The sequence below is a fragment of the Leopardus geoffroyi genome, chromosome D3 (assembly GCF_018350155.1).
Source record: "Leopardus geoffroyi isolate Oge1 chromosome D3, O.geoffroyi_Oge1_pat1.0, whole genome shotgun sequence".
In the NCBI taxonomy this organism is placed as follows: Eukaryota; Metazoa; Chordata; class Mammalia; order Carnivora; family Felidae; genus Leopardus; species Leopardus geoffroyi.
Window position 1 is genome coordinate 53081510 of NC_059339.1, and position 15168 is coordinate 53096677.

General features: G+C 41.0%; 2 protein-coding genes across 2 annotated transcripts in view; one reads left to right on the plus strand and one right to left on the minus strand.

Moving 5' to 3' along the window:
• DSC1 (desmocollin 1) overlaps nt 1-5851 on the minus strand; it is a 357596-nt gene extending 351745 nt beyond the window's left edge. The window contains exon 1 of the mRNA XM_045458571.1: nt 5744-5851. The gene's annotated coding sequence lies outside the window, so the exon portion shown is untranslated. The remainder of the gene's footprint in view (nt 1-5743) is intronic.
• A 30-nt stretch (nt 5852-5881) lies between these two features.
• The window catches only part of DSG2 (desmoglein 2), a 50480-nt gene continuing 41193 nt past the window's right edge, over nt 5882-15168 (plus strand). The window contains exon 1 of the mRNA XM_045458567.1: nt 5882-5994. Coding sequence (XP_045314523.1) covers nt 5956-5994 — 39 coding nt within the window. The 5' untranslated portion in view covers nt 5882-5955. The remainder of the gene's footprint in view (nt 5995-15168) is intronic.

The following is a 15168-nucleotide window of genomic DNA, read 5'->3' on the forward strand; positions in this document are numbered from 1 at the left end:
GGCAACAGATAGACTGAGATGTGCCAGGAAGAAAAAGGAAGCAGGGAAGGGGTATGGGGAGCTCTACAGGCAGAATTATTTGATTTGTAAATGAATGTTCAGAGAAGGCCTCACCAACAAGGTATTATTTGAGGGGGGCAAAAAGTGAAGAGTGAGGGAGTAAACCTTATACATGTCTGGAACAGAACCTTCTAGAAAAAAGGAACGGAGAGTATAAAGTCTTGGAGGTGGAGGAGCCTGGGTGGCTCAGTCGGTTGGGCGTCCGACTTCGGCCCAGGTCATGATCTCACAGTTCGTGGGTTCGAGCCCTGCATTGGGCTCTGTGCTGACAGCTCAGAGCCTGGAGCCTGCTTTGAATTCTGTGTCTCCCTGTCTCTCTCTGCTCCTTCCCTACTCACACTCTGCCTCTCTCTGTCTCTCAAAAATAAATAAACATTGAAAAAAAAATTTAAAAAAAAAAAAGACTTGGAGGTGGAGCATGCCTGGGCAACCTGTGATACCTGCTGTGATGTAAATGACTGATAAGAGATTGACATGCCACCCTCCCAGTACTCCGCCTGTAACAGTCGAGGGACCCTCCAGTTAAAGGATTTCAGACATTAGTCAGTGGGAGGGAGGAGCATCTGATGGGACACCAAAGACTTGCTGAGGTTTCCTAGACAACTTGAGCTGCTGTTTTGTGCACACTGCCATCCAGCATTATTATAGTCCTATCACATTTTAAAACTAGTGTGATTCATTTCAAAAAAAAAAAAAATCTCTTAAGATATCATCAGTACTCTACTGAGACCCAAGTAGAGATAATTTGGGGGATTTTCTGCCAGGCCAAATACTATTTTGCAATTGTAGCATCCCCCACTAATTCTCCTCTGCCCTGTGAACAACGTTAACAATCTCCTTCAGCCATTTGGCTGAGGGGCTTTGCAGCCAAGCGGCCAGTTCTCCTATATTGACTCACAAGGAGGAGCCTGTGGGGAACAGCTCAGTTAGCACTGTGACTCACGAGCAGGCCTCTCTCGCTCATAAGGGTGTTGTCTGCAGCTATACTCTTGGGCTGACTACTGCTGCCCCACAGTGTGGTGACTGTTCATTAAGACATGCTGGCTCCTCTGGGCTAGACCACAGGGCTTGCAGGCTGCTAGACTTTGATTATTACTCTGTAAGTTCTAGCTCAGAAAGGCCATAAAGCTTTTTTCACCCTGTTATTAGAGGCCAGCCCCCACCCCAAGTAGGCCAGTTCTCCTCTCTCACTGCCCAAGGTGGATGTGGCTCGTGATCCTTCAAACTGGAAAGTCCATGAAAATCTCAACATCCTGACTCTCTAGTGTCTGTGATGTCACTCATGGTTTGGCTTTTCTGGAAAATGACCATGGCTCCTTCCCCAGGATTAAGGGGAAAGACGATCCTCTCGCATTTCCCCATACGGAAAGTAATACCCTGTCTTCTCAACTGGCCCCTGAGCTCCTCCAACTTCACCCCGTGCCTCCCCTCCTGCCACACTCAATTCCATGTATATACTGACACTCACACCTCTTAACTATTAGCCAGGCCACTCTGCAACCCTAACTCACATCACCCTCTGCTATCCTTCCCCTGTTCTTGAGCTGCAGTGTGTTTGGGGAAAACACACATACACAAAAATAACACGTATGTGTGTGTGCCTGCAGTGTATGCATGTACACGACACACATACACAATCCCAGACCAACATTTTCTGACTAGATCCACCATTAATTCAGCTACAGTAGACATTTCAAACACCTTCCCTTATAATACTGTTTATTCATCATTAGTTCCTTCCAGCACATGAGCTTAGTTCAACAAATCAAATATTTGCTGGATACAAGGGGCTGGCCCCACTATGAATATGATATGGGCTCTGCTTTCTAAGTACTAACAACCTTGAGAAAGCAAAATGGGTGGAGTAGCAGACACAGATGAAATCACCATTAGCCACAATGTGATTGCTGCTACAAAGGTTGTATGAATCATTCTAAATGGAACCACAGAGAATAAAGGGAAAGGTAACTAATTAGAGATGGAGAGTATGGAAAAAGGAGAATTGAGACTGACTCTCGGGTTCTTGGCTTGGGTGGCCAATTGACAAGGCATGTGAGAGGCATATGAGGAAGTTATAAGCTTGAATTAAAGGGATTGCAGAAATCTTTTTTTGTCAGTATGTTAGTTTGACATCCCTACAAAATTATTATGGTACTTTGAGGTCCCCATGAAATATCCAAATGATAATATTCCCATGTTTGAAGCTTAGGAAAGAGAGCTGTAATGGGTTTGCACACGGAGTGTGCCTACAGAATCACAGTACCAATTAAGAAAAACAGAAGCAAAGGAAAAAACTCAAAAGGCATAAGCATTTAACAGGTAGGCAGACAGTAAGAAATAGAGAAAGAAAGAAAATTAGGTTACTGTTTCTGCCTCATAAATCTATCTGCAATTGTGTTTTCCTTCTCATTTCAAACTACTTGCTAGACTTTTCTAATTGGATATTGCTGTAATTATCTCAGTACAATTTTCACTGAAAAAAAAAAAAAAGCTTTTACTTCTGACTTTCTTGTTTGTGTTAATGTGAGTAAAATAAGGCTTTCTTCACAGAAATCTGAAGCCCCTGACTCTCCACCAACAAGTACTCAACTCTGTTTGAGTTTCTCTGTCCTGGCAGGGTCAATGTGTCCTTCACAATTATTCATCCTTTATGAATCTGCTCAGCACATCACCCCTACAGTCCCCACCTAAAGCATTCTCTGATATCATGGCACTCAGTGAGAATTAGGGATTCTCTTCCCTAGGTTTGCTTTATACCCTGCATATAGTTCTACCACTGCATATATAATAGTTTATAAGTTCTGTATTTACATTATTTCCTAAGTACCTATTTTTGTTTCTTTGGATGAGGAAATACTTATTTATCTTTGCACTCCCAATAAAATGCAAATGAAATGTTTGTTGAACAGGGACAAACTAAATGTTGAATAAATGAAGGAATAAATGAGCGGAGCTAAGCCAGAAAACAGATTCCTTCTTTTACTGTCTTTTCCACATTAGGTAGAGGCATTTCACATTTTTTCTTGTATCTACATAGCTTTTATCTATAGACGCTCTATAAGTAAGCCTCCTGACCATAATGACCATTTTCTATGTTGTAACGGCCACATATTATGATTTGGAAATCAGAAATCACCCAATTTAGCTCTCATCTCTTTGACATTAATTCTGATACATATGCTCGTTGGGATTTTTAATGGATTTAAAGGGTCAGTCATCTATCAAACTATTTGCCAAGAACTGTCAACGTATAAAGTGTTCTTTGATGCTGAGAATGTGTTGGGGGTAAAGAGGTGGTGATAGTAGGAAAATGAGATGTTAATTTTTGTTTTTACAAAATTTTTGTGTTTGAGATAATATTAAGAGATGATTCTAATAAACTAATCACTTAAAGCTTATTCTTCTCTGTGTGTATGTGTGAAGCAAAGTATTCTGGGAAACACAACTCAGGTAGATATTTTGAATATATCTAGATATAAGAGCTAATTATTTGCACAAAGTATAATTTGAACTGATGCATTATAAGTACATGTTTTAAGAAAAGTACATTTAATGTTCAACTAATTTAGGGGAAAATAAAAACCCCATAAGTTAAGTCATTGACATCTTGTTAACACTCAATTTATTACAAAGCAATCAAGAGCTTTGTTAGTAATGGTATTTTTTCCTGTGTACAGAGATTTATGAAATAGATTTACTATCATGCCAGGAAAAAGAAGTCAGGAGCTAGAGAAGTGTTTCATCTGACTTGAAACAAGTTCCCTCAAGTCACTGAGTCATAAATTTCAGAACTTTTAAAGGGGAGCTAATTCGAGAACGACATACTATGGCACTGGATAGTGTATGTGTTGACACTCTCTCAAAGCCTTGGAATAAATGTCTTCTAGAAGAATACAATTCTGAAACTGACTCTGTCAGCCTCGGGGGGAGACCGAACAAGCCAACAGAAATACAGTTTGCGGTAGCTATTTCTCATTCTGGAAGCTACAATTATCATCATTACTAAACAGAAAACAAACCCTTGATAATGAGGCATAAATACTTGCCTATAGGACTCAGGTACAAGAGTACTAATTTTAGGTAGGATTGATATATAGTCTTCAAGGATGATCTGTGAAAGTGTTTTGGTAAAGCCTGCCTTATTTATTTAGATTTCCCAGAGTGATGGGGAATGGGAATTATCACCAAGGTGCTACCACCCACGTCTAGCTCAAGACAAAGGAATGGAAACTAGGAGACATACTTCTCTCCTGACTCAACTATGCATCCAATGCTTAAGAGCCTCCCTGGTACTCAGCACTGTTCTAGGCACTGGAAACAGAGTGGAAACTAAGCAGACACTCTTCCTATATACTTAGTCCTCAACGAACTTAATCACTAACACTTAAGTAATAATATGAGAAAAGTCACTCAGCAGTTAAGCCCTAAACAAATAGAGGAGAACGTGGTTTCTCTCCACTCCAAGAGGGAGGGGTGCTTGGCAGCTAGGGAAGAAAGGGACTAAAGAGGAGATGCCAACTTACTGGATCTGAAAAACTGGCAAGATCAGAGCTAGGGAGAGAGGGGTATAAAAAACTGGGAAAGGGACAAGAAAGAAGGCACTTTTGACTACAGAAGGAACTCTGCTATTTTGTTCACAGTGAATGCCAAACTTCTCTTTCTAGTAGGATGTCAACACTTTTCTAGGCACTTCCACTACTCCAACATCAATAGTTCACGTTTCGTAGAAGCTTCCTAACCTGGTGCTGATTCTAGTGCCTCCGTTTTTCAAGAAGAGTTCAACTTCACATTTATACCTGCAATAATAATTAGAGTTCTAACAACTACATTTATTGAACCCGATGTACTATAAACACCGTAGAAGGCTTCACATGCATTTTCCGATTTAATCTTCACAACAGCCCTTTGTGCTGGGTGTTGCTAATCCCATCTAACAGATCTGGAACTAAGACACAAAGAAGTTGTCCAGGTCACACCGCTAGGGGAGCAAGGATTCTGACCTCTAGTTATGCTTTGTGTAAGAGATTTTGTAAATCATATCAAAGAGTCCATCTTTTCCTTAACAACCCCTGGAGTTTCCTCCTAGCCGTTTCTGGTTAACAAAGAGTCAAAGAACTGTCCGTTTAGATCATCTGTGATTTTTTTTTCTGTGTCTCCTTTACCCAGATAAGCTGCAAACCTGCTGGAAGCAATGAAGAGGCCTTGGGGAGAGAGGCAAGAGGCCTTCACAGAGCCAGCCACCTACATCCTGCTCCAGAACCTCCTTTCCCAGAAGGCAGGCCGCAGGCACCCCGGCTGCAGTGGGGACGCGGATGTCCGCAACACTGTCTTCTCCACTCCACCTGAGCTCCGGGCCCGCGCACATTCACAAAGTTCTGGACCCCTGGGCGGCCTCGGGTGGCCGGGCGCGCTCGCCGGGGGCCGGCAGGTCTCGCTCCGAAGAGCCAGCTTTGCCCTGGGGCTGGCGCCGAGCGGCTCACGCTGCTCAGGCCGAGTCCCGCCGGGTGGCCCAGAGCCTCCGTTGTCCCGGCCACTCTCCCGAGAGGAGGGGACGTGAAGGAGAGGACGGCGGGGCGGGGCCTGCCACCCAAAGTCCCCAGCCCAGGGACGTCACGGTCCCAGGTGCGTGTGCGACGAGGGGCGGGAGTCCACCGCGCGCCTCCCTCCTCTGAGGAATCCCCACCTCAGCGCCCACGACTCCGGCGGGCTCCCGGTTCCATTTTTTCACGGCGGCCGCACCTGGCACCGCGCCCCGGGGCAGGGCGGCGCGGCGGTCGCGGAGAACAACTGTCGGAGCGGGGGCTCCGGGGTCGCGCCTGCGGGGACGCGGGGGAGCCGGCGGCGCCGAGCGAGACGAGCCGCCCTAGGCGAAGGCGCGGCGGCGGCGCGGGCGCGATGGCGCGGAGCGCGGAGGGCGCCGCGCTGCTTCTTCTGGTGAGTGCGGGTAGCGGGGACGCGGAGCCCCAGGCGAGGGCGAGGGCGAGGGCGCGGGCGGGCAACTTGCCCGCCTCCGCCTGGGCAGAGCCCGGAGCCCGGCGCTCCCTCTTTGTGTCCGGAGGGTGGCAAAGGGCCGGGCAAGCTGCGGCGAGCTCGGACCTCGAGGCTTCGGGAAAACCAACCGCGACTCCGCGTTCGTGTGCGGACCTGTCTGAAGTTCTGCTCCACCGGCCGCCACGCTCCGGCCTCAGCGCCTTCCCGGGCTGTGATCTGTGGGTGTAGCGGGCCAGGAGGCGGGAGCGGTTTTCCTGAAGATCGGGGCTTTGTTTGCAGCCTTCTCCCTCCGACGGGCAACATGGAGGCAGGAGCCGGGCCTCCTTCCAGGAGGTTCGCGATGTTCTCCCCGGTCCTCGGGGCTGCCGCCTCGCGTCCGCCTCAGTGAAGCGGCCACACCGGGGAAACACCTATGTATTCTTGGACGGCAGCGAAGGGCTACAAATAGGGTTTTCAAAAACCGCATTTTACAATTTAATTTTTGTTTGGTAAAGCCACGGTACCGTTAAAATCACCCACACACAGGTTTAACATCAAGTTCACAAAGTTGGTGTTTTAAAGCAATGTCCTGGTGTTAAAGACAAGAAACATATGTAATGGTAAGATTTTTTTTTTTTTTTCCTTTTTAAAATGTGATAGAAAATCGAAGTGCAGGGCCACAGTCCAACTGACTTTTTGGAAGTTACGAGAGAAAAGGTCTTGAACCACTGGAAAATACTGTTCGGTCTCTGGAGCTCCGTTTCTTATGCTTGGTTTCTGTGCTCAGATTGGATTTTAAATATATTTGTTTTCTGTTTGTTAAAGGAATTGCACATGATTAAGAAATGTGCCTGGCTTAGGGGGTTTTGCTAAATGAGATTTGATAAAGTGACAGTTTTCCTAAGTGTGGGTTCATCTTCCTGAGACTTAAAATATATGTTCAGAGAGATGAGATACAAAATCATACTCAGTTTTCTTATATAATGGTTAACAATTTTTATAAACCACACAAGCTCATTCATTATATTGAAAGTTCTCATTTCCAAAAGATTACCTTCTCTCTATTCCAGAATTGCAGTGGGGGAGGGGGAAAATATATATTTATTTTTATATTAATGTATTTATATATTGTTAATACTAGTTGATTATATTGATAGGTATTTTTTTCCTGTTTTGTGTGTGTGTGTGTGTGTGTGTGTGTATATCGCAGGGAAGAACACATGACTAATCCAGTCTAGGGATTTCAGTGAACGCTCTCTTGGAATTATATGATAATTAAAACCTCTGGCACACCAGTTTGTTTTCTCACTCTATTTACCCATTGCGTATTGTCGAAGTCATTGAGGTAATTTTCAGCTCAAGCTCATTTTGTTAATAAAACTTCTCTGCGATAATTTAGGATTTTCTTTTTGGCCTCCAGAATAATAGAGCAACTAATACTCTCATTGTGATACCTCCTGGCTAAGGAGAATACCAAGCTAATATAGCACCTGGCTTACTCTGAGGGTTAAATATTAAATTCCTTTCACGTAGGAAAAGAAATTGCCTTTATCCTCAGATGCTATAACGGGCAGGCCAATTGAAGTACATTTATGGAGAAATAGGTAATAATTTACACATATTTTCTATGTTAGTAATCCAGTATTTTTACTCTCTTAGCCAATAGTTGAGTTCTTTATAAAGGGATTGTAATTGACTGAACTGGAACAGATTTTGGGCTATTCTTTGTATTTTCTATTATACTTTTTGTGATATAAATTTGAGTATGTTTCTTTTTGGTCAGTGAGCAGTGGACAGTTCAGCATTTTGCCCCCCAGGGTGTTTGAAATTGAAAGTGTCCTCTTTAGTAGAATGGAAAGCAATCATCTGCCAACTTCCTCAAGGAGTTCTTGAGGAAATGGGTCTTTCATAGAAGGGAATATAAATTGTATTCTGTATGGGTCAGAGTTCAGTTGCAGTGCTGATAACAATTCATTGTAGCCAGTTAAAGCAAGAAGGGATTTATTTCAGGGCATTAAGTTGATTGCATAAGTATAGGAAGGATTGAGGAAGGGGACTTCATTTTGAGTTGTCAGTAATGACTTCAAAGCCACACAGCCAAACCCAACCATTTAGGGAGCTGGTACCTTTCCTGTGATCAGAAACCAGCACTGCCACCCCCACAGTGTGGAAATTGCCAAGATCTAGATGCTACTTTTGCTGCCAAGTCCAGAGCAGTGCCACATTTACTAAGATGCATGCCAGCTAAATGTACCAGGACCCTACCTCTTGACACCCATTACTCTAGTGATAGACACTAGAGCGGTAATAAGATGGCTGCAGAAACCCAACTACAGCCATATCTCGGTTTGCCAGCAAGCAGAGAATACACATAGCTTCTACCTCCTTCTTTCAGATCTCATGTAAATGAGATTGAACCTAAATCATGTTTAGAACTTCAGCTGCAAGGGAGTCTATGACACGTGGTCGTTAGCTTTCCTCTGCAGTTCAGGGAGACACATCAGAAGGGTGATACTGAGTGGCACCCACACAACTATCACATAGTCATTTGAGGCCAACTCTATCAAAATGAAAAGCAGAAATAATTTTGTGAATAAAACCAATCTCTCCTCTTCAAGGGTTTTTGTTTGTTTGTTTGTTTTGTTTTTTGTTTTTTTTACCTGGGATCCACCAACTACCAAATACTCCAAAGGTGGAATTCAGAGGGTCCTTAGACATGGCTGGGAATAAATTACCTATCTGTTTTTACTAATCTCTATCTGAATTTAGCATTTTTTTAAATTATGAGTGTAAGAAAGACACTGCCTTAGAATTAGTGGTACGTGGACGTGTGGGTGGCTTAGTCAGTTGGGAGTCCGACTTCAGCTTAGGTCATGATCTCATGGCTTCTGAGTTCGAGCCCCGCATCAGGCTCTGTGCTGACAGCTTAGAGTCTAGAGCCTGCTTCGGATTCTGGGTCTCCCTCTCTCTCTGCCCTCCCCTGCTCATGCTCTGTCTCTCTCTCTTTCAAAAATAAACATTAAAAAAACTTTTTTTTAATAATCCCTTTGGTTTACAAAAAAAATAATAATAATTAGCAGTACCTGTGTCTTTGTCACAATAGAATTCACAAATATTGTCACATCATACTACAGTTATCTGAAAGTACCCTTTATTCTCATCACTAATAAACTTTCTTTTAGATCTAATTATTAATGTGTTGATAATGCAGTGCATGATATCACTGTACCACAGATTGGTGTTTCTTAAATTTTGACAACTATTTCGATATACAGGATTCATTCATAATCCAATGTTTTTTATTATGTAAATTTAAAAATAGTATTAGGAGAAAGGGCCATAGACTTCACCAGGCTGCTAAAGAGGGCACTTGGGGGAGAGATTTTCCAGTGGCTGCCTCAATTTTGCCTTTGACTAAGTAAGCTTAGTTTTTAAAAATCAAACAACATTTTAAGGATTCCGTGATTGCAAATTGTGTTAGGAACAGTTATATTTACTGGTGTATTAGCTTGTTAGGGTTGCTATAACAAAGTACCAAAAATTGGGTGGTTTCAAACAGCAGAAATTTATCTCACAGTTCTAGATGTTACAAGTCCGAAATCAAGGGCTACATTCCCTCTTAAATCTGTAGGCTTCCTTCCTTGTCTTTTCCTGGTGTTTGGTGGTTCGCCCACAATCTCTAGCTTTCCTGGCCTCTTAGATACATCGCTTCTATCCTCCATCTTCACTTAACATCCTCCCTATGTCTTTTCCTATCATCTTACTCTACACACATCTGAGTCTACGTCCAAATTTTCCCTTTTTATAAATACACTGATCGTGTTGGATTAGGGCTCACGCTAGTGACCTCAGCTAGGTTAAATCTGCAAAGACCCTGTTCCAAATAAAGTCACATTCTGAGACATTAGGGGTTAGGACTTTACCATATGTTCTTTTAAGAGATATATAGTTCATTACATAACAAGTAAGTTCAACTATCTATAAATTATAAAAATTGCCATTATGCTTAATGTTTTAATATACGACTGGATAACAGAATTTAGAGGAAATTCAAGTATAATTTAGATGATACGTATTGAAGCCTGTAAGAGTAATCAGTTACATCCAGGGATTTTAGAAACATATGATTTCACATTTGTTTTTGTTTCTAAAAATTAAAAAGTTATGGAAAAATGTCAGCTCTTAACAGAAAATTCTTTAATACTGAACTTAGAGGGAATTATGATTAAAAAAAAAGTATGAGCATTTATTTGGGCTAAATTCTTCCCAATCATTAGACAGACCTGATGAACTAAATTAAAATCCCTAAGGCTGAGGTCCAGAAATATGTATTGATAGAAACTTTCCAGTTAATCTAATTATCAGACATATAGAAGAGTAAGAATTACTGCTCTCAATTTTGCAAAATAGTTTATTCATGGATGAAGCATGCCCATATTTATATGGAAAAAATTATACATTGAACAGCAATTGGTATTTTTTAAACTGCCAAATTGTAGTAAAAATCAGAAGCCTTAATTGAAATCATAAATGAGCTTTAGATCAATTTGAGCATGTCTTAGTCACAGCTTTTTTTCCCCTGTTTTTCAAAGTGCCACAAATTTTAATAGTTGAATAACTTTTCAAACATATATGATGAGAGATTGTTTTCTCAGTTAAGTTTATCTTAAAGTATCAAATGTATACCACATATGACATTGTACTATTTTTGTTTATTTCAAATTATTAAAAATTATTAAGATTTTTATTATATGCAAAGCTTAGGGATAAGAGTCAAGGAATCTAGAACACCAGTATTTATACCATAGTCTAATGGTAATATGGTAATACTCACAAGAAAAAAAACTATGTAGAAACTAACCAAGGTGTTTAATGACACCTTGCTCAATTTTAAACAACATACCTGACATTGGGAGATCATGAAAAAACCAGACATGTTCTGTCATCATGGTGTTTATGGTCTAGTAAATAAGTAAATGGCTAATTTCCAATTGGGTTATAGTCAGAAGAGCAATGATAAAAAGAATAGACACTACTATGGAGCTTATAGAAGGAGCTCCAGCACTGACCATCCCAGCCAAGATCTGAGAATAATTATAAATTAGTGAAATCTGAAGAGAAGAAGGGAGAAGAATGTTCCAGGTAGAGAAAAGAGCATTTGCAAAGGCCTGAAGACAAGGGCACGTGCTTGGAAGAAATGAAAGAGTTCATTGTAGCTGGAATGTAAGGCAAAACAACATACAGAAAGATGAGTGCAGCCTTCCTGATACCAAGGGAAGCCACAAAAGACTAATTAACAAGTAAGCATTTTTAGGGAGGTGTTCAAATTATTAAGAAATTAAAAAGATGAATTTTGGTTGAGTCGGTCAGGAAAGGATCAAGAAAGAAGAGAGAGTTGTTGACCAATTGGGAACAATTTTGCCTCTTTTTTTTTTTTTCAAAAGAGATTTTTCCAAAATTTAGGATGTTGTAACCAAAGACAGGCAGAAAAGCCCATACAGTACAATGGAGGGAGGGTGCAGCCCAGTAGGAGGATTGTTTTGGGAGCAAGTGTTCTCAAGGAAATATTGGGGGGCTAAGATTTGAAAGGGGCATTTTGGTTGTCATAAGGCCCAAGATGCTACTGGTAGTTAATACTTCCAATCCAGGGATGCTAAGCCTCCAGCATTCTTCAGAACCTTCAAGAAGAATTTAGCTACTCATGAATACCTATAGCACTCCCACTGAGAAATGGTGATAGACAAATAGTGAGAGATTCTATTTAGGGATTCATCTCATCTCTGTTCTCTTTTGAAAATGCAAATATCAGGACAACTGGGTTGCTCAGTCACTTGAGTGTCCAACTCTTGATTTTGGCTCAGGTCATGATCCCTGGTTTGTGGGATCTAGCCCTGTATCTGCCTCCATGCTAAGCATGGAGCCTGCTTGGAATTCTTTCCCTTTCCCTCTGCCCCTCTCCCCCACTAGCACTCTCTCTCTCTCTAAAATAAAGGAAAAAAAAAAAAACAAGAAAATGCAAATATCTCTGGTTAATTGAAACTTGATACATTCATTCATTCAGCAAATATTACTGAGCATCTACTCTGTGCCAAACACGTCTATGTCTCACATCAAAATCACACCCGCATGGCAATTATTTTCATCAGCTAAGCAGGTGCTGCCTGGCTGAATGGAGAATGAGAGGGCAAATTTGGGTGGAAATGAGATGAGAAGAGAGTTCAGATATCCGCTGTTCTAAAGTACCTCCATCCCATTACTCTTTCAAGTTCCCCACAATGCAAACTAAAAAAATAGAATAAAATTAGGAGGAGGGTTCAGATGGCAATGTAGAAAAAACCTGATCTCACCTCTTCCCACAGACACAATAAATCCACAACTATATATGGAATAATTCCCTGTGAAGGGGACCTAGAAATTGGGTCCCTCCACAGCAGGGGACAGCAACAAGGTAAGTAGAAGAGGACAACAGTAGTAGATATGGTTGCATATCTACAATGATTAGTTAAGGAATGCACAAAATAATAAGACATATAAATATCACATCAAAAACATAAAACATGAGGTGGGGGGCAGAAATGTAGTCCTTTTAGAAAGCATTCAAACTTAAGTGACCACCAACTTAAAATAGATGGTTATGTACATAGGTTGTTATATATGAACCTCATAGTAACCACAGCCAAAACCTATAATAGATACACAAATAAAGTGAAAGGATTCCAAACAGCACCAAAGAAAGTCACAAATCATAAGAAAAGAAGAAAAGAACAGAGAACTACAGAAACCACCAGAAAACAATGAACAAAATGGCAATAAATACATACCTATCAATAATTAATTTAAATGTAAATGGACTACCTGCTCCAATCCAAAGACACAGAGTGGCTAAATGGGTAAAAAACATCAAGACCCATCTATATGCTGCCTACAAGAATCTCACTTCATATCTAAATACATACACAGACTGAAAGTGAAGATGTAGAAAAACATTCCATATACATGGAAACAGAAAGCAATCTGAGGGTAGCAATACTTAGACAAAATAGACTTCAAAACAAAGGCTGTAACAAGAGATAAAGAAGGGGATCACATAATGATAAAGAGGTCAATTCAACACAAAGACACACCACTTGTAAATACTTATGCATCCAACACAGGAGCACCTAAATACATAAAGCAAATATTGACAGACACAGAGGGAGAAATTGGTGGTAATACAATAACAGTAAAGGACTTTAACACCTCGCTTACATCAATGGATAGATCATCTAGAACCAAAATTAAGAAGGAAACATTGACCTTGAATGACACAATAGACCAGATGGACTTAATAGATTATTACAGAATGTTTTCATCCAAAAACAGAAGAATACACATTCTTCTCCAGTGCACGTGGAACATTCTCCAGGATAGATCACATGTTAGGCCACAAAACAGATCTCAATAAATTTAAGATTGAAATCATATTAAGCATTTTTTCTGACCACAATGGTATGAAACTAGAAATCAACTGCAAGAAGAAATCTGGAAAAAACACAAACACATAAAGATTCAAACATGTTACTAAACATCTGTTGGGCCAGTGAAGAAATCAAAGAGGAAATGGGTGCCTGGACGGCTCTGTCAGTTGAGTAGCTGACTCTTGATGTTAGCTTAGGTCATGATCCCAGGTCATGGGATCAAGCCCTGCATCGGGCTCCACACTGATCATGGAGCCTGCTTGGGATTCTCTCTCTCCCTTTGCCCCTTTCCCCTGCTCGTGCACTCTCTCTCTGTTAAAAAAAAAAAAAAAAAAAAAAAAGAGAGAGAGAGAGAGAGAGAAAGAAAGAAAAAAAAATTAAAAAGTACTTTGAGAGAAACAAAAATGAAAACACAATGTTCCAAAAGTCTATGGGATATAGCAAAAGCAGCTTTAAGAGGGAATCTTATAATAATACAGGCCCACCTCAAGAAACAAGAGAAATTTCAAATAGATAATTTAACCTTTCACCTGAAGGAACTAGAAAAAGAATAAAGCCTGAAGTTAGTAGAAGGAAGGAAGTAATAAAGATCAGAGCAGAAACATCTTAAATAGAAAAGAAACTACGAGCTGGTTTTTTAAAAGATAAAACTGATAAACTTTCAGCCAGACTCATCAAGAAAAGTATCAGAGCCCAAATAAATAAAGTCAGAAATGAGAAGTTAAAACCAATACCACAGAAATACAAATGATCATGAGACTGCTATGAACAATTTACATACCAACAAATTGGCAGCAAGGAAGAAATGGTTAAATTCCTGGAAATATACAGTCATCCAAGACTGATCATGTAAATTGGTACAGCCACTATAGAAAACAGTATGGAGGTTCCTCAAAAAATTAAAAATAGAATTATCGTATGGCCCAACAATTCCTCTTCTAGGTATTTCTCCGAAGAAAATGAAAACACTAACTGAAAAATACATTTGTGCCCATATGTTCATTGCAAGCCAACACATGGAATTTGCCTAAATGTCCCATCGATAAATGGATGTGATACACACACACACACACACACACACACACACACATATCAACTGACCCACTGCGTCCCTTGCGGTGCCCTATTTTTTTGTCTAGTATCTTTCCTCCCTACTCAAAAGGTTTCCCCAAGATCTAAGCTTAACAGGTTTACAATCTGTGCTCTGAGAATTGCATCCTTCTAGCCATTCAGATTTTCAGGATCCTCTCACTCCTTCCCGTATCCTCCATGTATGAAGCATTGTCAAGGATTAGCTGTGTCCTAATGAAGACCTGCCTTCTCTTGGGGCACCTGGTTGGCTCAGTCGGTTGAGTGTCCAACTTTGACTCGGGTCATGACCTCATGGTTTGTGAGTTCGAGCCCCACATCAGGCTCTGTGTTGACAGCTCAGAGCCTGGAGCCTGCTTCGGATTCTGTCTCCCTCTCTCTCTGCCCCTCCCCTGCTCATGCTGTCTCTCTCTTTCTCAAAAATAAATAAACATTAAAAATAAATAAATACTTGCCTTCACCCATCCATCCTTGTGCCATTCCTCTATGCTATTCCTCATTTTATCTCCTCTAGCTTATTACTCTAATGTTCAAAGTGTCACCTGCCTTTCATCTTCCACAGTACTGCCAGAAAACCTCTGAAGCTCTAGTG